Raw genomic sequence first — 24,193 nt, forward strand, 5'->3', positions numbered from 1 at the left:
CCGTCTGGGAAGACACAATCTCTAAAGTCATCTGGAAAGAATGCTTTTAGCATCTAACTTCTAAAATGTGAATTGCCACACATTTTACAGAGATTTTTAAATAGATTGTTGGTTTGCACTTAACCACTAAGGATTTTTACTTGTTTTTAAACATGCTGAATCACAGTCCACATTAGTTTGGGCTACTGATGAGAGGTTTTCAAATATCATCTAGGCTTTCTGGGGGCCACTGACTTTAAAAGTTCTTATTTCCATCCCCCTTGACCCGCCCCACCAATATCATCACCAGTGGTCTTCTTACCAGGATGTCCATGCATGAGTGCTGCCATTTTTATTTATGCAGGGAATGGTAAAGATCTTAGTTATTTGAGTGGCTTTCCCCAAGCCCCACCCCCCAGGCTCCGGTAACTAGGCCTTTGCGAGAGTCAGCCCAGCCCACCTTGATGTGAGTGCACAGGGCAGGATCAGAAAGACCAAGGATTTGGAGAAAGAGCATAATGTTTGCTGGATTCACAAAAACCGTGCGTTCAGCAGATCCTAGCTGCTAACTGCCACCGTAAATGAAGCACAGTTGAATATGTAAGCCACAAGCTTGAGTATGTAACATTGGTGAATCTTTAGTATTTCTAAACTTGTCTTGTGACCAATCATCTTACCTGATCATATACAAAGTGCTTACAGTGGCCTTGAGACTCCTTATCATCGCTCAGAATTCACTCCAACCACACAGATCTTTTTACTGTTTCTCGAAGACACTGAGCCTCCTGCCTTGGGGCCTTTGCACTGGCTGTTCCTTCTGTTTGTTTTTTTTTTGTTGTTGTTGTTGTTGTTGTTGTTTTTGTTTTTGTTTTTGTTTTTTGCTGTTTTTTCTACTTGGAACATGCTTCCTCCAGATATTCACAGGCATCGCAGTTTCTCTTCACCCAAATTTCTACATAACTGTCTCTATCAGAAAGTACATCTGCTAACCCTGTTTAAAGTAGCAGGTGTACCCTTTACCCTGCTTTTCCAGCATTTATCACTACTTGGCGTATTTATATACTTGTTTCGTTGTGACCTTTCTTCACTAGAATGGTAGCTTTTGAGAGCAGCAGCTTTGTTTTATTTGTGGATGTAGAGCCCTAGTGCCTAGAATTGTGCCTGGCACATAGTAGGTGTTCAATAAACATTTGCGGCATTGTTTCACAAAGACCAACCCCATTACTTCCTCCAACCAATGTCTATTTATGATTCAGCCAGAACAAAGCCTAATGTATTGTTTTCCTCCAGGTTTCTAGGTTGAAGTTTTCTGGGAATGCAACATTCTACCAGGATGCACTTTGATCATGAAAAACCCCATCATTCCTTCCTAGACTGGTTTTGTCACTATCCCAGCCTCGTCTACTATTTCTGGCTGTGTGCCATGTTTCTGGGAAATTACACAATAGATGCTACCATTACTATACTTTTGTTATAAAAGAATAGACTATTACCTACAAAGGTCAGTCACATGGGTTTCTTCGTGCACTCAAGATTTTTCCCTCTGGAGGGGCGCCTGGGTGGCGCAGTCGGTTAAGCGTCCGACTTCAGCCAGGTCACCATCTCGCGGTCCGTGAGTTCGAGCCCCGCGTCAGGCTCTGGGCTGACAGCTCGGAGCCTGGAGCCTGTTTCTGATTCTGTGTCTCCCTCTCTCTCTGCCCCTCCCCCGTTCATGCTCTGTCTCTCTCTGTCCCGAAAATAAATAAAAACGTTGAAAAAAAAAATTTAAAAAAAAAAAAAAAAAGATTTTTCCCTCTGGTATCTGTTGTAAGTGTTAAACCAAGGGTTTGTCAACCGCCTCTTCCCTCACCCCTGCCCTGTCTTTGTCTAAGTTTGTGCCCAGACACCTTGTATTTTTCAGATGTGGCTTGTTGTGACTTGTGACCCATGGGTAGGTGATGAAATTACCTTAATAAGTTGTGAACAGCATTTTAAGAGAAAATAGAATAGGAGCGCCTGGGTGGCTCAGTCAGTTAAGCATCTGACTCTTGATTTCAGCTCAGGTCATGATCTCACAGTTTGTGAATTCAAGCCCCATATTGGGCTTTGCACTGACAGCACAGAGCCTGTTTGGGATTCTCTCTCTCCCTCTCTGTCTGCCTTTCCCCTGCTCTGTCTCTCTCTCAAAATAAATAAATAAAACTTTAAAAAAATGGAATAGATGGGCACCTCGGTGGCTCAGTAGGTTGAGCATCTGACCCTTGATCTCACAGTTCATGGGACTGAGCCCCACATCAGGCTCTGCACTAACAGTGTGGAGCCTGCTTGAGTTCCTCTCTCTCTCTCTCTCTCTCTCTCTCTCTCTCTCTCTCAAAATAAATAAATAAAACTTAAAAAACAGAACAGAAAATATTGAAAATGTTTCCATTTTGAAACTGCGGGACATAGCCCAAAATGTTTTAGAACACCACTCTGGCCTATGTACATTGAAAGAAGTTTTAGTATTATTTTTCTCTTTAGTTGTCTTTAGAATATTCTAGAAGGAGGGGTTTTGGCACTCCTGGTCTCACAGTGGGCTTGTGTTAAGTTGCAGAAAATGGGCAGTTCACTCTTAAAATATCCCCACCAGCAGTACAAGTGGTGAGCACACCTATTCCTTTAATTGTATCTCTTCCATGAAGCAAATATACCTGGGTCACTGAAAATGGCAAAAATTCTTTGCGTGAACACTCCATTCAAACTCTTGCATTAACAGACTTGATCAACCCTAGCATGGCTGCCTAAGAACACATCCCCGGGGTGAACCAGCCCTCCTTTTATGTATCTGTCTGGAAAAGGTCAAGACTGTCAAAAGAATTTGCCATCTGTTCTAACCAATACCTGATGATAGGCCCCTAACCTCCCTTTCTTAGGGCATTTACTAAAAAGGGTTTAGGATTGTAAACCCTTCCTCTGTTCCTTTGAGAGATATACGTATGTATCTCTTATGGCCCAGCATGTCTTTCTCAAGGACCTGAAAGTCATCCTTTGAATGTAACAATCTGGAAGTACAGGGCCCCTGGCTGCCAGTCTCTGTGGGAGGATACAACCCTAAGTTCAACACTGCCAGCCAGCAGACAGCTGGAATAATCACATTTACTGACCAATGTTTTGTAATTTTTCACATCCCGGCCTTTACTTCGGTGCCCACCAGCTCCCCATCCCCTCCCCTTCTCAATTTTCCCTTTAAAGCACCTAGTCAGCTGTGCACAAATCAGAATGGGGCTCAGCTCTTTTCTCTACTGTCAGTAGTTACTGGATAAAATCTGTTTTTTCCATTTTAACTATGTCCAGCTTTATTGTTGACAGCATGTACACACACACGTGAACAAACACACACACACACACACACACCTCCTATGGATAACACTGCTTTTCAAGGACAGCTGAATCTTATCCTCATTGTCCAGAGCGTTGCTCCTTGTTGTCCTTATTTCCCTATATCATCTCTCAGTCATCAGTAAAGTCTTATTCAGCTGTTCCAGCCTGGTCTGCAATGTCCTTTGGGAAATTCAGAGCCATGTATAGGACTCTTTCCTTATAGGGACAACAGTTGGGACTATGAGATCCAACTCTCTGTCTCCGCGGGGAGTTTCTCCCTCCACTGCCAAACTTGGAGGATCCGGGTTAGTTTTACTAAGGGAAAAGGAAAGTTTCCTTACCCACAAACTGTCTCAAAGAATATGTAGCCAGGAAGTCTCATATCTTCTTTTGCTCTTTGTCCAAACTTCAGAAATCAGGAGACCCTTAGAGATGCTTTGGTGCTGGGATAGCTAGAGGACAACACAAGAAGGGTAATGAGGGTTCTATGCTTGGAGACCCCAAGGGAGACAGCACGTTGGGGACCCAGATGGATGACTGGATGGGGCAGGCATGGGTGTCCAGGTAGCCTGCCATGCAGGAACCAAAACAAAGGAGCCATCTAAGCATGCAAGAAGAAAAGGAAAATCCCTAGGTGTTCAAAACAAATATGGAAGTGAAAACCAGAGTGACTGGTAATCAGGCAGGCTGATACTGGGCAGCTTGGGAGTGGATGGGACCTAACCCAAATCAGTTCCCAGCACCAAGGGGACAGACAATGAGACATGAGCCCATAGAAGGCAGGGGAGAATAGAGATCCCATATGAAGGCCACATCTCCAGTGAAAAGGAGGCTGGTCCAGAGGATGCCACACACCAGCAGGGAACACCAAGAGCAGGAAAGGAGCCAAGGAGAGTTGGGCAGATGCCAGGCCCTGGCCAGGATGCCCAGGCATCAGATTGCCACTTACTTAGACGCAGCAGGGGAACTGGAGGGATCAGCAGTGAATGTAAGGTCAAAACTCCATTTTGACCCACAGCTGGTGCACTGGTTGTCAGATCTATTGCCCAGGATTAACTCTAGAACACTTCCCACCGGTGAGATGGGGCTATGCTTCCCAAGGTTTTCCACCCAGAGTCCCTGGAGCAGATGAGCCAGAACCTCTATTTCTTGGGAGGCCCAGGAGGAATGGTCTAAAGCTATTCATGTGACCCCACATTTCTTTAAAACTTCAGATTCTCCATTTCAGTGGCATAGGATCTTTGTATTGTAATCCAAAACAAACTAAATTGATGACAAATTCTCCAGTGGCCGAAAAGTACAGCTCACTGTCTCTTATGCCAAGTTCCCTGTGCCCTGATTTGAGACACACAGGTTGGTTAAGGCTTCAGAAACAACACAGTGACACTGGTGAAGACAGGGTTAAGAGTCAGAAATCAGAAGCCTAGAAGGTGGCTTTTGTAAGAAGGGATAAGGCAGGCAAAATAAGAGTCATACTGGGGCGCCTGGGTGGCGCAGTCGGTTAAGCGTCTGACTTCAGCCAGGTCACGATCTCGGGGTCCGTGAGTTCGAGCCCCGCGTCAGGCTCTGGGCTGATGGCTCAGAGCCTGGAGCCTGTTTCCGATTCTGTGTCTCCCTCTCTCTCTCTGCCCCTCCCCCGTTCATGCTCTGTCTCTCTCTGTCCCAAAAATAAATAAACGTTGAAAAAAAAAATTAAAGAGTCATAGTTTGCAAGTGCGTTGGTAAAAAGCATGCTCAGAGGCAACGAGACTTTAAGGAGGTAAAAGCTATCTAATTTTTGCCATTCCATAGACCACCTCTGATCAATTCTATCCTATGATTTTATTGAAACCCTCTTGAACCAAATGAAATGTTTTAAATTTCCACCTCATAAATTAATTTCTATTCAGATACCACTAACTCATATCAGCCAAAACAAGCAAAAAAAAAAAATTCACCTAGTGATTGTATATAACATAATCTTATCCATTCCACACACATTATTGAATAAATACAAATTTTATTTGTATACTTACATATAAACAATATCCTTAGTTTGATCATTTAAAAAAATACAGATTCATATAACCAAAATGCTTGAAGGACTTAGCCAACTAAGTGTTGACTATTTTTACCCATAAATATGAATATTCAGCCTGCCAAAACTGGTTTTGCAATAGCCATACTTGAGATATTTGTGGATTTCCATGAAGATTGACTCTTCAGATTATGAGATCCAATACAACACTCAAATCAAATATTAAAGGAAAAAATGAACTTTCAACCCCAAGTTAGGACCTTATATAGGAAATTCCTGTGGTATTTGCCCACTCTGAAAATTCTAATGAGTACTTTTCTTTTTCAAAATCAAGTAGGATATATAAATAACAACAGTACCTCAAGTGCTTTTATAAATAGCAAAGCTATACTTTCACAGCTATAAGCAAATGATATTTGTATTTCCCTGAGAAATGGTTTGAGTTCAAGGGCAAAATGTGAGTGTGTGAGTGTGTGTGTGTTTCCTGAAGTCATTGATTGCAAGATGTGGGGAAGGCTAAGAAGAGAACATGTATCTGTTGATGTTCAGGTGAGACCAGCTCCCTGCCCATTTCAGATCAGCTGTGGGAACTAGGGTCCCTTAACCTCTCCTACAGTTTCCATCCCATCAGAGCCTCTGGGCCTCATTCTCTTTAAGTGCAGTAAAATAGAAGACCCTGCCAAGAAGCTCAGAGGCACCCCCGCCCCCAACAAGTGGGTCTGGCTGCCAGTCCTGCTCTCATTTGTGCCTTTCTTCTCCTGGAAGCCACTCCCTGAAACCTCTGTTCCTTATTCTTCCCTTACCCTTCTCTAGAATGCAGTCATGCTCACAAACTCTAGGGACCATGATATCATTTTCTAGACCTGTATCCTTAAACCTGACCTTGTCTTCCTCCTCCTACCTCATCCTTTTCCTCCCAGACAGGGATGCTCTGTCCATTCACATGACCTGCTTCAAGATCCATTGTGTTATGCCAGGATGTTCCACATACCCTTCCTCAGTCCTAGGGCCCTTTGCCTCTTACTCATCTGGTGCCAATTTGCCTCATCCCCCGATGGTGGTATGGGTACGACAATCACACAAACTAGATTTTTCGATTGATTGTTTATCTGTAAATGGAAATTAGATTTTAAGAGCTTCCATCCTTGGCTAGTGCCTAAAAGCTTAAATCCTGACACGCTTATAAAGTTTCTCTGAATTACTTGAACTCTTATTTCCCTAAAAGCTACTGACTGGCAGCCTTAAGTGCAGGACTCTGTGTCGTCTTAACAGGTGTATCTGTCTGCCAATCCATGCCATTATTGAGGATCTCTCTTGAGGGCCAGGCATCTGAGATTTTACAATTGACCTGCATATCTAGTGACATTAAAATGACATAGAAGCTGGGGCACCTGGGTGACTCAGTCTGTTAAGCATCTGACCTCGGCTCAGGTCACGATGTCCCGGTTTGTGGGTTTGAGCCCTGCCTCTGGCTCTGTGCTGACAGCTCAGAGCTTGGAGCCTGCTTTGGAGTCTGGGTCTCCCTCTCTACCTGCCCCTCCCCCACTCACGCTCTGTCTCTTTCTGTCTCAAAAATAAATATTTAATGAAAAATGACACAGAATCCTTTCCTTGACTTCATTTACATTTTCTGAACTACTCCTGAAACTTGGGTCCTGCAGTTAGAAGCAGATTTATAACACAGAGGTCTTGAATCCTCACTTTCCCAGAGTAAGGCTGATCCACTGATGGGCACAAAATTTGTCAACTGTTCTTAACAAAAGTTCTCGACGACAAGGAGCACTCTCTTTCTGAGGGGAGCTCTCTGCAAATGCCACTGATGTTGTCATTGGAAAGACTTTTTGGAAGTTCTTCCTGAAATCATCTTCAGAAAATGATTGCTCCTATAACTCATAAATGGTTTCTGAAGACTATCTCAAAGGAAGTCAAGTATGTAAGCGATGGCCGCATCATTGACCTAAGAGCACAGCTTCCCAAGAAGAGCACTGGAAGGGCAATAAAGAAGTGGGTGTAACCTCATAACTTTGCAGATGTATCATTTTTCTCTAACTTGATGAAAAGAAAAACTATAATGTTGACTAATGGCCTGTTTACCTGTTTATTGAATGTTTCAGGGGTGGTTATCTTACCTGTTTGTGTCCCAAAGTCTTGACAAACAGAAAGAACTCCTTGAATGTCTGCTAAATGGAACTAGATTAACTTGTTTCAGTTGAAAGCTTTGTTAAGGTTATTAGTGCTCATGAGTAAGTACATCACGTACTGTAATGTGTTCTAAATGTCCCCAGATATGTTTGTATTTTCCCTTCCTACTTTTTGTAGCAGGGAGCTGAACTGTCACACCTGATTCTAAGGCACAGAGCTTTTCACACACCAACATGTGTTTATATTTATCCTCAATGATCTAAGCATACACAGAAATCTCATTTGTAATGTTCCAAGTCCTTTTTTATCAGCTTGGAACTTTAAGCTTCTTCTAACCATAACTTTTCTATGAAAATTCAACTCACTATAAACTCTAAAACCGCTACTGCTCAAACTGTTCCAGAAGTACAGGCACAATGTGCTGCCTCTGACATGAAATAAAACTCTATTAAAGAGATTTGAAATCATATGATGAAAATAAAATGCATTGGGTAATACAGTTACTATGTTGCTATCATTGTTGTTGCTCTTTAAGTACAGCAAATGAAACAGGATCTCTTAATCTGTTTCCCCAACTTGGGGATTAGAATGAATTTCCAGTGAGCTCATTGGAAAGCTCTATCAGAGCGAAGGACAGACTCCACTCCTTGAGTCAAAATTGTGCCAAACCGAACCAAAAACCAAACAGAAGGGCTTGAAAGGATCCTGAAAACTAAGGTTCCAGGAGGGTGGGGTCTCAGGGACATGGACTCGAGTCACAGTCTAAAAAGCAGAAAGTATACTGTCAAGAAGAGTCAGTCATTCTTGCAGTGGCCAGCAGTGTAGGGATGTTTACATTAAAAACAACAACAAAAACAGTATTCTGAGTCTCTGGGAAACCCCTTGTAACACTGCAATACAAGTGTTGGACGTTGAGAGGCCGGGGCACTGGACTCTGCTGAAGGTACAATTGTGTGTGGCAACAAGAGTTCTAGTCCAAAATGCACCTCTGTGATCATTAAAAAAAAAAAAAAAAAAAAGAGGTTTTGATGGGTGAGAAGTTATTTTTTATCTCTTTCAAAGCATATAGGTCTTCCCAGACCCATCTTCTGGTCCTGTCAGATGGAACAACACTTGAAACCCTCTTGACAAGGAGCCCAAGGCTCTAACACCAAGGATTCCATGTGGTTTAAATATAAGAAAAAAAAGAAAGAAAAAAAAAAACTTTATTTCCCCACCTTGCTGAGTGAATCCTTCAGCAAACTTGTCAGAAACAAAAAATGAGCCAGTTTAGTTTGTTGTTTTCCTATGCAGAAATAGGCAGCATGACAGAACCGTCACTGACCTTGAAATTGAAAAGACCTGGAGTTAGCCTCTTGGCTTAGCTACTTATAATCTGGGTGACCAGGGACAAAGTACTTTGCCTCTCTGAAACTCAGTTTCCTCACCTGTAAAACAGAAGTGATAATGTCCGGTGACCAGGTCATTATGGTGGTTAAACAAATTGATACACAAAAGTGCTTGGCACAGAACCTGGCAGGGGACAGGTCTGTCCCGAATGTTACATATTACTCTTCTTCCCTCCTGAGGTAGGTCGCACAAACATTCCTGGCTGGTGTCCCAAAGCTGTGACTTCCAAAAGGAGCTCCCATGCGGAGCCGCGGGGAACCCAGAGGTGTGGCCTGTAGCTCCAGCCCAGCCTGCTGTCTGAAGTGGGACGAACCCGGGCAACAGGTGAGGAGGGAGGTCTCCTGGCACCTCGCCCCGCGCCCCCGTGGCTCCGCCCTCCCGCAGTCACACCGACACGGCTCCGGGCACGATCCTCCGGATGTGGGTGTAAGATTTCCTGATGGTGACACTGCCGTGGTGCGACACCCCCCGGGGCAGGACACACTCCTCCGTCAGTTTCTGGGCCTCGGGGTCCCAGCACAGCACCGTGGCGATGACCTCGTTCTTCTCGTCCCGCCCCCCAGTGATGTAGAGCCGGTTGTTGCAGGGCGCGATGCCGCAGCTGGCCCTCTCGTGGCTGAGCTGGGTCACCAGGCACCAGCTGTCTTCCAGAGGGCTGTAGGCGTACAGCGCTCTCATAGCCCCTCCTGAGGAGGAAGGGAAACACGGTGGGCATCTCACTGTTTTTTCTGGTTTTCTTCCCCTTTAACCACAAAAAGCCCACTTCTGCTAGGTCAAATCTACCATCTCGCCAATGGAAACAGGAGCTTCACGGCTCTCCAGAAAGCTCTAATGGATTCTAGGGACAGTATGTCTGTGCTGGAAACACTTCAGAGAGCCCCTTAAACTCTGCTGCCAGGCGCTAATCAGGGTCTCAAGGACGACTGGCTTCACGTGGTGCCAAAATGTATCCTAAGACTGCTCCCTAGAAGAAATACCGCCTGGTACAGCTGGGGCACTCAGCTCACGACCCCAGCTCTAACACTTTTTTACTGTAACCATAAGCACTGAGGCTGCGGTGGTTGTAAGACGTCAGAAGGACCATGCTCATAAAGCACCTGCAGAAAGCCTGGTACACAGAAGCTATCGATACATGGCAGTGACTAGAGGTGGTGGCATCTCTTTGTAGACTGAGCATGACCTGGGACGCCAGTCCAAGTTACCCATTTTAAGATGAGCTTTGAAGTCATGAGGCTGACCATAAACACACAGGAAACCTGAAGCAAGAGAGAGAAGGGGGTTTTCCTTAATCTGTTCCTGTATTCTGCCTCCAGGAAGCCTGCTCTGATTAGTTCTTGTTTGCTGAAGTTACATATTTTTGGCATCTCCTTAATCAGTAATTCTCAGTCATGGCTGCACATGAAAGTCACCTGCACATTAGAAACACCTTGCACTGTTGGGGCGCCTGGGTGGCTCAGTCAGTTAAATGTCCAACTTCAGCTCAGGTCACCATTGCGAGGTTCACAAGTTCAAGCCCCGCGTTGGGCTCTGTGTTGACAGCTCAGAGCCTGGAGCCTGCTTCAGATTCTATGTCTCCCTCTCTCTCTCTCTCTGCCCCTCCCCTGCTCACACTCTGTCTCTCTCTCTCTCTCTCAAAAATAAGTAAAACATTAAATAAAAATTAAAAAAAAAGAAACACCTTGTACTGTAGACCAACGTGCTCCCTCTCATTCTGATATAATTGCTCTGGAATAGGGCCTAGCTATGCGTATTTTTGTAAAAAGCTCCCTAGGTGATTCTAATGAGTAGTTGGTATTGAGATCCGTCGTCCTTAACAATTCCATACCAACTGTGGTATAGCTAGCCAGGCTTTCCTTGTGGCTAAATGCAACTTTTCAGATCCCCAGAACAAGTGGAAAGAGTAAAATTCCCATGAACACAAAATAAGAAATAATGATAGCTACCATTCATCGGTCACTTACTGTACTGTGCACACTTCAACTTTCATACATTTGCTAATGTTTGCAGCACACTTCGTTCCTGTGGCAACTTCTGGCTCCTCCACTGGGCCCCACTGTCGGTCTATTTTGTATGTACCCTAAACGTGGGCTGTCTCTGTGTCCAGTAGTACTACAAGGTAATTCCCACCAAGGCCTGGACCAATCCCTTCTCTTCCTTTTCCACCTCACCCACATCACCCAGGAATCCATGTGAGTTCCCAGGAGGGCCTTATCTGATCTACCCCCATGGCTCCATGGGTGGCGGACCTCAGATAAATAAGATGCCATTCATTTACTTACCAACAACATAGATGCGGTCCCGGAAACTGACAGCATTGATGCATTTAGCCTCCACCGGCATGGACGACTTTAAATTCCATTTATTGGTTGAAGGGTCATAACACTGAGTCTTGTCTGTGGCCAGTTTCCCATTGGGCCCGCCCCCAATCACATAGAGTTTCTTCTTATGGCTGGTAGCTGCGAAGGAACTGACGTGGACAAGAAGGGGTGCTGCCTGTGGAGGCACAGGGCATCAGGAGAAGCTGTCAGTCACACAGCTACAGACTGCCCCCAGACTGCTGCAGTGGTTCACAGGACTCTCGAGCCAGGAGCTCGAGAACATAAGCCTGGGCATCCTTTGCCTGAAGTCACAAGGCCTGTGGGCTTGACTCCCCTTGAGACATGAGGTCAAAGCACTCATTTCCCACCCTCTCTGCAGGCTCTGGACAGGCTAGAACGGGTTCAGTGTTGGATGTTTCCAGCCTGTTTCTCCCAGAGTCCAGCTATCAGGGGAGGGAAGGTGTACATAGGAATAAGTGCTTATACAGATGAAACCAGCCACTATTTGGAGGAAAATACTTTCTCAAACATGCATATTTCTATTCATTCATGTGTTCCTTCATTCAAAAAATATTTACTGAGTGCCTACTATGTGCCATTGCCCTTATTGCTTTTATCTAGGAAGAAAAGCTGATATAAGGGTTTCAGGGGGCCATAGGTAAGCAGACTCCCACTCTGGGGCAGCATGAAGATTTTGGTATTTAGCCAGACCTGTGCTTCTACCCTGTGAACCCCAGGGCACTCAAGGGGACTTCCAAGAGCTTCTTGCCTTTTGACATGGCCCTCTTGGGTCATAGAGCAGCTGTCATGGCACTTGACAAGTTGAGAAGACGTAGGGCACACTCCTATAAAATATGAAGGGCTATATAGCAGTTTTCAGGTTGACAGGCCTTGCTTGGTTAGATGCCATGATGATGTAGCTACCTTTGCTTGTGCCTCTGATGGCCATGTTTTACACTCCCCAAAGTGGAACATACTCTGACATATAGTCTCATAAGGAGAAAGAAAATTTGTAATTAAGAATAACCTGGAAATACAGGAAGTGAAACTGTTTTACTCTTATTATTATTATTATTATTATGACATTTAACATGAGATTTACTCTCTTAACAAATTTTTTTTTATCGGACAGGTAATGTGCCAAGGTTGTAACAAGGTTTGAGGGCGGCACATGTCACACAATGGTTTGAAGACCCAATCATCACACTTATGAACTACAAAAGGATATCTCTTAACAACTTTTTAAGCATACAGTGCAGTGCTGTTATCTGTAAGCACAATGTTGTACAGCAGATCTCCGGAGTTTATTCACCTAGCATAATTACAAGGGCTAACTTCTAAACACTACCAAATGACTCTGAATCAGTAAACAGTGTAGGAAAGGGATCTCTGTATGCCCACTGGGGAGACAACAAGGGCGGATGGCATCTGAGGAGACAGACTCTGAGCTCAGACATGCAGACTGAGGTTAGAACCAAGCCTCCCCTCTACATCTGGGCTTCTTGCCAGGATAGACAGGTGCCCACGCAGAGCTTCCCCGTCTGGAAGGAAGTTGTTTCTCTGACCTGATCAGCAATGCTGAAGCAATGGCTCCTATTAAGAGGGAAGCTTGGAGCCACCAAAAATGTTCTCAGTGGGAGCAGAGAGATCAGAAAGCCATATACCTACATTGGCACATACTTCTTTTTTAAAGCTTTGAAGTAATAATACAAAATTACTCATAGAAATAATCTGCTATACCTCTGACCAGCAGTTATGGAAGGGATCATAGGTCTCCACATTGTTGATCCTCTGTAAGCCATCAAAACCTCCAATCACATAGACCTTGCCACCTAATACCACCATTTTATGCCTCCAGCGGCCTATGTTCAAATACTCAATTTGAATCCATTTGTTGATTGAAGAATTATATTTCCAAACATCATGCTGTGTCTCTTTGCCACCTAGAAGAGATACAGAGCATTTAAGAAGCCACCAGATATATCAGAAACACAGCTTCCCCCATAATTTCCCACAGTCCTTAAATGCTATATCCCCGGGTCAGCTCCGCTCCCAAACAAAAGAAATCGTGAAGGTGTGTGTGGTCTGGATGGGGAAATCAACATAGGGGAATAGAGAAAGCCAGGTGAGGCTGGGGTGAATTGTGTACCAGACTGTGCTAGGTGTCACGTCTGTGCTGTGAGAGTTCAGAGAAGAGGTGGCTGAGTGAATTGGGTCCAGAGAAGTCTCCAGGGAAGTGGCGCCCAAGTGGCCTGGGTGGATGGGGGCCAGCAGGCACCTGGACTCAGTGTCTGTGCAGCCAAGGGGTAGGAAGCAAAGCAGGACAGGTAAGGTTGGACCACTGCAGTGGGGATAGGAGGCCCTTCACCGGCAGGCAAATTAGGAAGTACCTTAAGTTCTGTTTGCTTGTTTGTTTAGGCAAATACAAACCTGGGAAAATCACCAAGAAATCTTACAAAATTGTCTTGGTTCAAATCTCTGATCTATATAAAAAACATAAGTAGGGTTTGTCCTATTGTTAAAAGATTTTATTATAAAAGAATTAGATGCTCACAATAGATAATTTGAGAATGAGATGGTAAATATTTTTTTGAGACAACTCTCTGAAAATACATAATTCAGTTAGGGAGAGAGACCAAGATCTTTGGGGGGATTTTAATAAAAATATTTTAAAAGCTTTGTGTTTCTATTCCCCATCAGCATAGAGTATCACCAACTACTTAAAGCAAAGCATGTACTTTTCAGGGGCACCTGGGTGGCTCAGTTGGTTAACCATCCAACTCTGGATTTCAGCTCAAGTCATAATTTCATGGTTTGTGGGTTCGAGACCCACGTTGGGATCTGCACTGCGAGCATGGAGCCTGCTTGAGATTCTCTCTCTCCCTCTCTCTCTGCCCCTCCCCTGCTCTCTCTCTCTCTCTCAAAAATAAATAAATAAAATCTAAAAAAAAAAAAAGATGTACTTTTCAGACTTATAAATGTGCACTAGTGGGGCAATGTGTATCACTGATGATGCTCTGTGTCCTGGGTAAATGTTTCTCTAAGGTAGAGCCCAGAAGTGAGATTTCTAAGGGAAAGGCATGCACACCTTGAATTTTTATAGGTGTTGCCAAAGAGCCTTCCAGAGCTGTCCTGGTTGACCTTTCCCTATACCCCACTCACAGCATATATTAAGAGCGTTTTTTGGCTTATTTTGTTTTGCAAGCTGATGGAGAAAAATAACACCATGGTTTGGTTTTTCCTGAGCTTCTTCTTCCATGAAGTTTCTGTTCACATAGTTCAACCATTTTTTCCTCGGGTTGTGTGCATTTTAGAGGTCTGTATTCAAAACACTGTGCGTGATATTGATCCCAATGCGACAGTGTCTAAAGTTATAAAATAACTATATACTTTCAAAGTAATGTATGCATACTGTATTAAAAAGGAAACAAAAACTCTATGAGTTTTACCTCAAGATGTAAAGAAGACCTGATTAGGTTGGAGGCATGACATGTGCATAGACGAGAGGACAGACAAGTGCTGTAAGATGTCAGCCCTCCCCAAGTTCATCAATACATTCAGTGCCTTCAGGACTTTTCAGGGAACTTGAAGAGATCATTCTAAATTTCATTTGGAAGAGTAAATTTGGAGAAATGTCTGAGAAACTTTTGAAAAAAGAATGAACAAGGAGGATTTTCCCAGCAAATATTAAAATATACTAAAAAGCTACAATAATAAAAGCAGTGTGGTACTAGCATCAAATGAGACAAACTGACCAACGAAAAACAAGAGTACAGAACAGACTGAAAGATATAAGGATCATTAAATAAATGGTATTAGAACAATTGACTACTTAGGGAAAAATGAAGTTAGAGCCTTCTTTCACATTACAGTTAAAATAAAATTCAAAAGTAAATGGTATAAAAGTAACTGGAGAATATATGGGAGATGCTGATGATCTTGGGGTGAGGAGGGGCTTTCAAAGCATGACACAAAATGCAGAATCACATAGGAAAGAAAGTTACTATATAAAATATAAATTGAAGTTCAAAGATAACCATAGTCTGAGAGAAACTATTTGCAATACAAATAGCAAAGGACATAGAATAAGAACTGCAAAAAATTACTAAAAAGACAAACAACCAATAAAGAACAAAGGGTAGGAATAGATAATTTTCAAAAATAAAGTGTTAGCTAATAAATATATGAAAATATGCTAATATCATTAATGATCCAAGAATGTAAATATAAACATTTTGGGCTATGAAAAAAAATGTAATTGATAAGAAAAAAATGTCAGCAAGGATGAAGAAAATGGGCCATGTCATTCAACGTTGGTTGAACTGCAAACTGGTACCAGTTTAGTAACATCTACAAAAATTCTAAATGGACACATCTTATGACCACTTCCAGGAATCTCTCCAAAGAGCAGCACAAGTTCATAAATACATGTGTATTAAAATGCCTATTGCAGCATTTTTTTCCAGTGGGAAAATAAAAGCTGAAAAAACTGTATTTCATTCAATCAGTAGACTGCCCTGAAGCTGGTGGAAAGAACACTAGCAATAATGAAGAATAGCACTGCTGAGCTCTCCTATGTGCTTGGGATTGTGCTGTGCTTTATGTAATACATATTACATCACTTAATCCACATGACAGATCCCTTATGTCAACACGTGATGATGCCCAAAAGAGACTGTTAATTGAAGCACAAATCTCTGTGATTTAACTGTGTATAACAAGCATGACTTCATGTATTGCTCATGTCATTTATTATTATTATTATTATTTTAGAGAGAGAAAGAGCATGCACATGAGAGCTGGGGAGAAGAGCAGGAGGGAGAGAGAATCTTAAGCAGGCTCCATGCTCAGCAAGGAGCCTGTCAAGGGGCTGAATCTCATGAGCCTGGGATCATGACTTGAGCCCAAATCAAGAGTCAGATGCTCAACCGACTGAGCGATCCAGGCGCCCCCAGTGTCACTTTTAAATAGACAACAACAAGTTTAAGTGAGGCGAAGGACAAGTTGTAGAACAACATGTGTAGTGTATGTGACAAAGACTGACTATGGTTCCCAAATCTGTCTTTTCCTCCTGTACACACAGCTCAACTACATTTCCTAGCCCACCGCATGGGGGCTGGGGCTGCAGGGGTGGGAGTACGTGGCTAGTTCTTGCTAATAGCATGCGAGAAGACTGATGCCTCATGTCCAGGCTGAAGTTGTTATGAGCAGGTATGCTTTCTCAACTTGTTCAGTGTCTCCTTCTTCCTCTAATGCATCAAACTTGAAGACCACGTGTGGAAAACAGCAGCATCATAAGATGCAAAGAACCTCGGTCCCTGAATGACTGAGTGAAGGAGGTCCACACTCCCCAGTGCCCACATACTACTGCCATAATTCGCTGAGATTTAGTGTTTGTTACAGCAGCTGGCATTACTTACTCTAAGCCAATATAAAACTATTTTTGTAAAAAAGTTAAAACGTATAGGATTGTAATAGCACAGAGAAACTGCCATATTTTACTTTACACCCTGTATTATTTGAATCTTCTACAACAATCAAAAAAATACTTCTACAAGATAAATGAAAGCTATAATCTAATCTATGGTATTAACATACCCAGGGAAGAACTGACCTGCCCTTGACTTTGGAGGAAGCCAGTTCTGCGAAGAAGCTCTTCCCCAAACAAGTTCAGATTAGAAAAAGCCTCCAAGAGAGGACAAGGTATGCTTGTCTCCTTCCTTGGGGCTCCCAGAAGAGCTGGGTGACTTTTGATGTCATTGGGAGAGGATGGGACTCACAGAACCTGGGTTGGAACCCTGTCTGACATTTACCAAGGTATGACCTGTCTTTAGATATGTTCCATAATCTTTCAGAGCCTCCATTTTCTCCATTTGTAACTTGGAGATTAAAATCACCTACCTTACAGAGTTGGTGTGATAGGCAAATGATGAAATGCCACCAAAGTGAAAATTCACCTACTGTGCTGTTAAAATGGTACAGATTTTGTCACTTAATAAATATTTATTATTTACTATGTAGCTAGGCACAGTACTAGGTACTGACAATATAGTATTGACTCTTGTAGAATTGAAGGACTAATGGGAATGAGGCATAGTGTAATTGTAAATAATTAAGCAAATAACTTAGAAGAGAGAAATGAGGGGTGCCTGGGTAGCTCAGTCAGTTGAGCATCTGACTCTTGATTTCAACTTGGCATCGTGATCCCAGGGTTGTTGTATCAAGCCCACAACAGGCCCCGTGCCAAGTGTGGAGCCTGCTTGGGATTCTCTCTTTCTCTGTCTCTCTGTCTCTCTCCCTCTGCCTCTCTCCCCCCTACTTTTGCACGTTCTCTCTCTCTCTCTCTCTCTCTCTCTCTCTCTCAAAAAAAGAAAGAAAGAAGTGTGAAATGAAAAAGTACTATGTTCTACTGGAGCATCTAAAAGTATGACAGTAAACTTGAGCTGAGGTTCAGGTCTGGGGAGAAGAGCAGACATTTTTATTCATTACTGTATTCCCAGTGACCAGCTCAGAACCCTACACCTAGAGCAAACACCAAATAAACTCTAGTATCAGTTTACTTCTTCCTTTTCCATGAAGGACTGGACCTGTCTGCCTGCTACCCCAGATCCTAGTACAATACTGCTCACAGGTTAGTGTCCATTAAGTAATAATGTGCTTTCCCAGATAAGACCCCCTGGGTTTCTCTATGCTGATCCAGTCAGAGTTAGACCATTGCCATTCACAGTAATTCTTGTAAGATGGTGGCCTGGCTCTCACTCAGGAAAGTACATCGTGCCACTGGGGCTTCCTTTGGCATCATGTGGCTCCTGCTTACCTGAGATGTAGACCTCATTTTTTAATGTCACGCATGCAAACTCCACCCACTTCTTGTTCTCACTCTCCAGCTCATGCTCCGTCATGGGGAGCTTGGCCACCTCCAGGCGGCTGCGCCTCAGGGGGTCCAGGCAGGTTACCTCCGCCACAAACCGTTCATCCTTTGTGCAGCCACCAATGATCATGAATACCTCAGACTGAAACTCATGCATCCTGGGCTTGGTGCGCTCGGAAATGATCTGGAAAACCAACGGGAGTACATAAAGGCAGGATGACACAGAGGTTCAGAGACTAGGCTATGGAGCCAGACAGAGAAGAGCCCAATTCCCAACTCTGCCACCATATGACCAGGTGACCTCACCTCCTTGAGCCTCAGTTTCATCATCTGTGTAATGGGAATTTTAGTGGTAACTACCTCATAGGTTTGTTGTGAGGATTAAATGGTATCATATACATGGTGTGCTTGGCCTGAAAGGGGCCTGGTGTATAACAGGCACTCAACAAAGGCTACCTATTGTTGCTTTTGCTGCTGTCTTAAGAAATCCAGGTCCATTTACCATCAAATGCACTTCTTGCCTCACCAGGGCTTGAATCCTGAAATTTCATTTTTGGCCACCTTCCACTCTCTCCTGGTTTCAATTTCTTGATGATATCCCAGACTTTGCTCACCACCCGACCTCTTCTGAAAGAGAAGTCCCGATAGTAGGCACCTAAGAGCACTTAGAGACTTAGGAAGGAAAAACCAAAAGGGAGCACGGTGTGGCCGGGGAGGTTGGAGGACTGGGTTCCAACACCAAAGATATGACCCTTCAGAGCCTTGAACAAGCAAATACACCCACACCACAGATATTTGAACCCAGCTTAAAGAACAGAGGTTTGTAAATCAAACACACCAAAGTTTGGTCCTGGTTTCATCACGTATGGCCATGTGACCTTGGAGAAGCAACACAATCTCTGCAAATGCCTGTCATCACTTCTGTGCCATCAGGTCATTGTGAGCACTCATGAAGTCATGACGTAGAGGGATGAGCAGAGCACCTGGCACATGCACAGCCCTTAACAGGTAGCCATGATGGTAGGAGCAGCTGGAGATGTCATATCGGCATTCTTAGGGAAAGGGGACAGCTTCCCTCCTCCTGGTTCCATCTGTCCCTTGGGCTCAGTGGGGAAGGTTCTGCAGGTGGGTTGATGGGAGACAGAGAGGCAGCACCCATTTCCCAGATGACCAAAGCGGCTTTTTCCTGCAAGGGCAAGCTGACCTAACACAGACTATGAAGCTTCAGTCTTGACCACAGATGCAACAAACAAGTTACAGTAGCAAAAACTGCACCCTAAGTGGTGAATCCAATCAATGGTCACAAGTAATCAGGCCAGCCAAATCCAACCTCTACTTGTCCATCACAGACTTCGTTTTTTTGTACCAAAGAGTCAGATACAGTAAATTTTGCATCCTCAATTCATGGCCATAAAGTCTGTGGCAGGACTCTCTTCTGGGAGCCAGCAGAAAGTAAGGATGTGTGGGGCAATGGGCAGAACCTGAGGGCATTGACAGTGGAAAAGACAACCGAGATAAAGGTGGGAGGGGTGGTCCTGGGAACTTGGAGGCACTATGAGAATACCAAGCTGGCAGGACAGGAGCTGAGAGATGAGCACCAAAGACAGTTTTTGCCACTCTGTGATTTTCTTTCCAACTATCTACCCTGGTTCACAGCACAACCTCTCAAGAGGATTAGGGATTGTAGGGCAATGCTTAGAGGACAGCAATGGGTTCCTCCCAGAACTGGTCCCCACATGACCTTTATTCCAGCTCTGAGAGCCATGCCTCAGCCTCCCTCCAAAGCCCCCTATCTTCTTCACAGTGACTGCTTTCCTGCCTCAATAGCCTGCTGGCCAGTAGGGGACTGGACTGTGATCTTACTCCTGATTCCCAGACTGGTACCCCATTCCTGAGTCCTGGGCTATGTAAGACTCTGCTCCAATTGACTAAAACCCCTGCATTTCTGCCTGCTATCTGGATCCCCACCTAATATCTGTCCTTGATTTCCCACACCACTTCCCCATCCACTTACCTTTTAAGTCATTGGCACTATTTGTAATGTCCCATTGTCCTTTCCTCCAAGAGCCTATTCTTGACTTTCTTTTTTTTTTTTTTTATCTTTATTTATTTTTGAGAGACAGAGAGAGAATGGGAGCAGGGGAGGAACACAGAGAGAGGGAGACACAGAATCCGAAGCAGGCTCCAGGCTCTGAGCTGTCAGCACAAAACCCAATGCGGGGCTTGAACTCACAAACCTGGATATCATGGCCTGAGCCGAAGTCAAATGCTTAACCGACTGAGCCACCCAGGTGCACCAGAGAGAGAGAGAGAGAGAGAGAGAGCGCGCGCGCGCGAGCGTGCGCGCACACGCGCGCACAGTGGGGGAGGGGCAGAGAGAGAGGGAGGAGACAATCCCAAGAAGGCTCTACACTGTTGGCGCAGAGCCCGATGCAGGGCTCGAACTCATGAAACCATGAGAGCATGACCTGAGCTGAAACCAAGAATCAGACACTTAACTGACTGAGCCATCCAGGTGCCTCCTGACTTTCCACACATGTTCCCACAGTCCTGAATTTCCCCATCACAGCACTTTGCATACTTCTTTGTAAGTTACTAGAAGATCCCTGAGGGCAGGAACAGCCCTTATTCTTCAATGGATTCTCAGCATCAAGAACAGTGCTTGGAGGTTGTGAGTTTCTATAAACCTTTGCTGAATGAGTGAATGAATGAATGAATGAATGAATGAATGAATAGGAGAGCTAGGTAACTCAGGACCTGATACAGATATTTTTTTCCAGTCTAGATCACTGTTGTAAACACCTTCCTCAGTGGTACCCGGCAATCCCCACCTCAGGATATTTACATTTTATGTTGTTCTCCCCACATTATTCGAGGGTTGGTCCCTGGGCCAACAGAATACAGCAAAGGTGATGGTATATCTCTGCTGAAACTAGGTTATCAAAAGCACTATAGCTTTAATCTTGATTGCTCTCTCAGTTTTTCTGGTGCCATTTGCTCTGGGGAAAGCCAGCTGCTATGGAGAAGCCCATCTGGCAGAAACTGAGGCTTCTAGCCAATAGCCAGCAAGGAACAGACACCTCTCAACAATCCTATGCATGAGCTTGGAAGTTGATCCTCCAACCCCGCTTGAGCATTGAGATGACCGCAACCCCAGCTAATGGCTTGACTACAACTTCGTAAGAGACTATGAACCAGAACCACCCAACTAAACCACTAAGCCTAGATTCCTGCCAGCTGTGAGATAATAAATGTTTGTTGTCTTAAACTGTAAAGTTTTGGATAATTTGTTGCACCGCAATAGAAAACTAATACAGGCATCTAGTTGATGGAATTGCTGGGTATTAAGACCTGCCTTATCACTTGGCACCGCAGGACTCCTCAGTGGTGGCACTAATTATCAAACTGTAAACACAGCTACATTTGGCAAAATATTAACTCCAAAGGCATGAGACGTGCCTGTCTGAAGTCAGAGACGTGCAACTTTGTTGCAGATACACAGAAGTGTTTGCCAAAGAATCGCATGCAACAATCAGGCCTAACCAGTTTATTTTCAGATTGTTAAAAACAGAACAGGCAGGGGCAACTTGGGTGTCTCCGTCCCTTAAGCGTCCGACTTCGGCTCAGGTCATGATCCCACAGCCGGTGAGTTCGAGCCCCATGTTGAGCTCTGTGCTGACAGCTCAGAGCCTGGAGCCTGCTGCAGACTCTGTGTCTCCCTCTCTCTCCTTGCCCCTCCCCCCTGTTCTCTCTCTCCCTCTCTCTCTCTCCCTCCCTCCCTCAAAAAATAAACAGTAAACATTGTGGATCGTGGGTTTGAGACCCCTGTCGGGCTGACAGCTCAGAGCCTGGAGCCTGCTTCAGACTCTGTGTCTCCCTCTCTCTCTTTGCCCCTCCCCCCGTTCTCTCTCTCTCTCTCTCTCTCCCTCTCTCTCTCCCTCCCTCCCTCAAAAAATAAACATTAAAAAAATTTTTTCAATAGAACAGGCAGTTTCACCTTACTGACCACTCATTAACAGGGCCTGTACTAGAGGACCAACAGAAGTGATCATATTGCTTCAACAAAGCTGTCCTCAAGGCTGAGCCTTTGCCCCCTCTGTCCTCAGGAATGAATGACACCACACATGTCAGAGCAGTCTTTGGTACAGACCAAGGTGGTCGCAGGAAATTTAGGAGGTAATTAAATACAGGAGAAACTTTCTCTGCCCCAAAAGACTTCTCTCAGTGAAGGTACTGGCTACCACCCCTAAATCAAATGTGGATTGACATCTGCTTTTAGGGTTCTAAAATATCCCACCGCTGCCACCTCCACGAGCTTAGGGGAGGAACAAGGTTAAAAGGGAGAGATAATGATAGGGCAAGAAGGGTTCAAGTTTGGAAAAGGAAGGTTAAGGGGAGAAGTATGTTCAGAGACTAGCCTCCAGGCTTTCACTACTATTCTGAGGAGTAAACCGAAGATCATTCAGGCAGCAAACAGACAGGGAGTTTCAGGGAATCAACTGGCAATGAGACCCTGATTCGAAGATCACTGTGTTTGGTTGGTTCAGCTACCAAGACTGTAACATGGGAATGAGAAAGTGCCCTGGGGAGGGTTTAGGACAATAAATCAGCAACCCTAGGACACAGTGAAAAGAGAAATGTTAGCTTCAGAGAAGGAAAATGCTTGGTTGTGGGAGACAGAACACCATAAAGGAACTGCAGAAGAACAAGAAGAGTCTTCATTTGTGGGGTCTTACACCATGAGCCAGACGCTGCTAACCACATCACGTTCATTACCTTACTTAATTCTCAGAACAACTGGTATCAGTTGGTAGACATCATTATCTCCACGTTACAGGGCAGGACAGAGCTTTAAAGCAGCTAAGTAGCTTACCCAAGGTCACACTGTCAGTAAATTGTACAGTCAAGATTAAAACTCAGATCTACCTAAACGCAAGCCCAAGTTCCTGCCACTGGAAACTCTTCCAGATAGAAGACTTCTGTCTCCCACTCTCCCCCACGCTGCAAACACCGAAGTGAGAGCACATATTTCAGAGCAGCAATTTTGCAGAAGGCATAGTACAGATATTTTATAGAAGAGGAAAACCTTTATCACCTGCATTTCAGGGACTTAGGAAACAGGAAGCAGAAATAAAAATAGCTAGAATACTGGAAGTGTAGTTGATCAAGACCCTGAACTGAGAGCAGCTGCAGAGACTGACACAGTTTGCAATTTTATGAGAGCTTTAATGCTCGGTGCTGAGCCATCTGCCAGTGACCCACATATCCAGCATAGGGCAGGGCCCATATGGTTGCCTAGACTCCTACCTCTGTGTACTCATCACTGTTCATCTGCTTACTGTCTTGGCTTCTCTGATAGACCATCAATTTCATAAGGCAGAAACTGTTTTTGTAGTGCCCAGGGCCATATCTGGCAAATAGCTGGTGTTTAGGACTTATTTGCAATAACTAAATGTATACATACATACAAACATACATACATACATATAAAGGTTATTAAAATATATGGGATGCTGTTAAAGTGGTACTTAGGGGGAAATTTATAGCACTGCTGGCAATACTAGAAAAAAAAAAAAAGAAAGTTCTCAAATCAGTGACTTCAGCTCCCACTTAAAAAAAAAAAAAATCAAAGAAAATTAGGGGTGCCTGGGTGGCTCAGTAGGTTAAGTGCCAGACTTCAGCTCAAGCCGTGATCTCATGGTTCATGGGTTCAAGCCCCACGTCGGGCTCTGTGCTGACAGCTCAGAGCCTGGACCCTGCTTCAGATCTCTGTGTGTGTGTGTCTCTCTCTGCCCCTCCCCCACTCACACTCTGTCTCTGTCTCAAAAATAAATAAACATTAAAAAAAATTTTTTTAATCAAGAAAATCAAACCCAAAGCAAGCAGAGAAAGAAAATAATCAAGATCGGAGTACAAATAAGTGAAATAAACTATAAAAACAAATGAAACCAGAAGCTGTTTCTTTGATAAAATTGATAAGCCTCTAACCAGACTGATCAGGGGGAAAAAAAAAAGAGGAGACACAAATTACCAATATCTAGAATGAGAGATGTGACAGCACTATGGATTCTATAGTTATTAGAAGGATAATAAAGGAATACCGTGAGCAACTTTATGGCAAAAATTCCACAACTTCTT

General features: G+C 44.1%; 1 protein-coding gene and 1 non-coding gene across 8 annotated transcripts in view; both read right to left on the reverse strand.

Annotated features, from left to right (window-relative positions):
• Nucleotides 1-1,766: 1,766 nt before the first annotated feature.
• KLHL6 (kelch like family member 6) overlaps nucleotides 1,767-24,193 on the reverse strand; it is a 115,956-nt gene continuing 93,529 nt past the window's right edge. For 3 of the 7 annotated variants that reach the window (XM_086674828.1, XM_025913847.2, XM_086674829.1), the window contains 4 exons: nucleotides 18,002-18,239; nucleotides 12,925-13,127; nucleotides 11,146-11,359; nucleotides 5,298-9,552 (listed from right to left, as the gene is read on the reverse strand). In XM_086674828.1, the coding sequence (XP_086530954.1) occupies nucleotides 9,251-9,552; nucleotides 11,146-11,359; nucleotides 12,925-13,127; nucleotides 18,002-18,239 (957 nt within the window). In that variant the 3' untranslated portion in view covers nucleotides 5,298-9,250. Of the gene's footprint in view, nucleotides 3,771-5,297; nucleotides 9,553-11,145; nucleotides 11,360-12,924; nucleotides 13,128-18,001; nucleotides 18,240-24,193 lie in introns of those variants that run through there. The other 4 variants (XR_015240152.1, XR_015240151.1, XM_086674827.1 and 1 more) reach the window with 4 other exon arrangements.
• Nucleotides 12,307-12,410, reverse strand: LOC112850612 (small nucleolar RNA U13). The gene has a single exon (XR_003222715.1). It is a non-coding gene; the product is annotated as a small nucleolar RNA U13 (small nucleolar RNA).

Source organism: Puma concolor, chromosome C2 (genome assembly GCF_028749965.1).
Source record: "Puma concolor isolate L17-30 chromosome C2, mPumCon1.1.hap2, whole genome shotgun sequence".
NCBI classification, from domain to species: domain Eukaryota; kingdom Metazoa; phylum Chordata; class Mammalia; order Carnivora; family Felidae; genus Puma; species Puma concolor.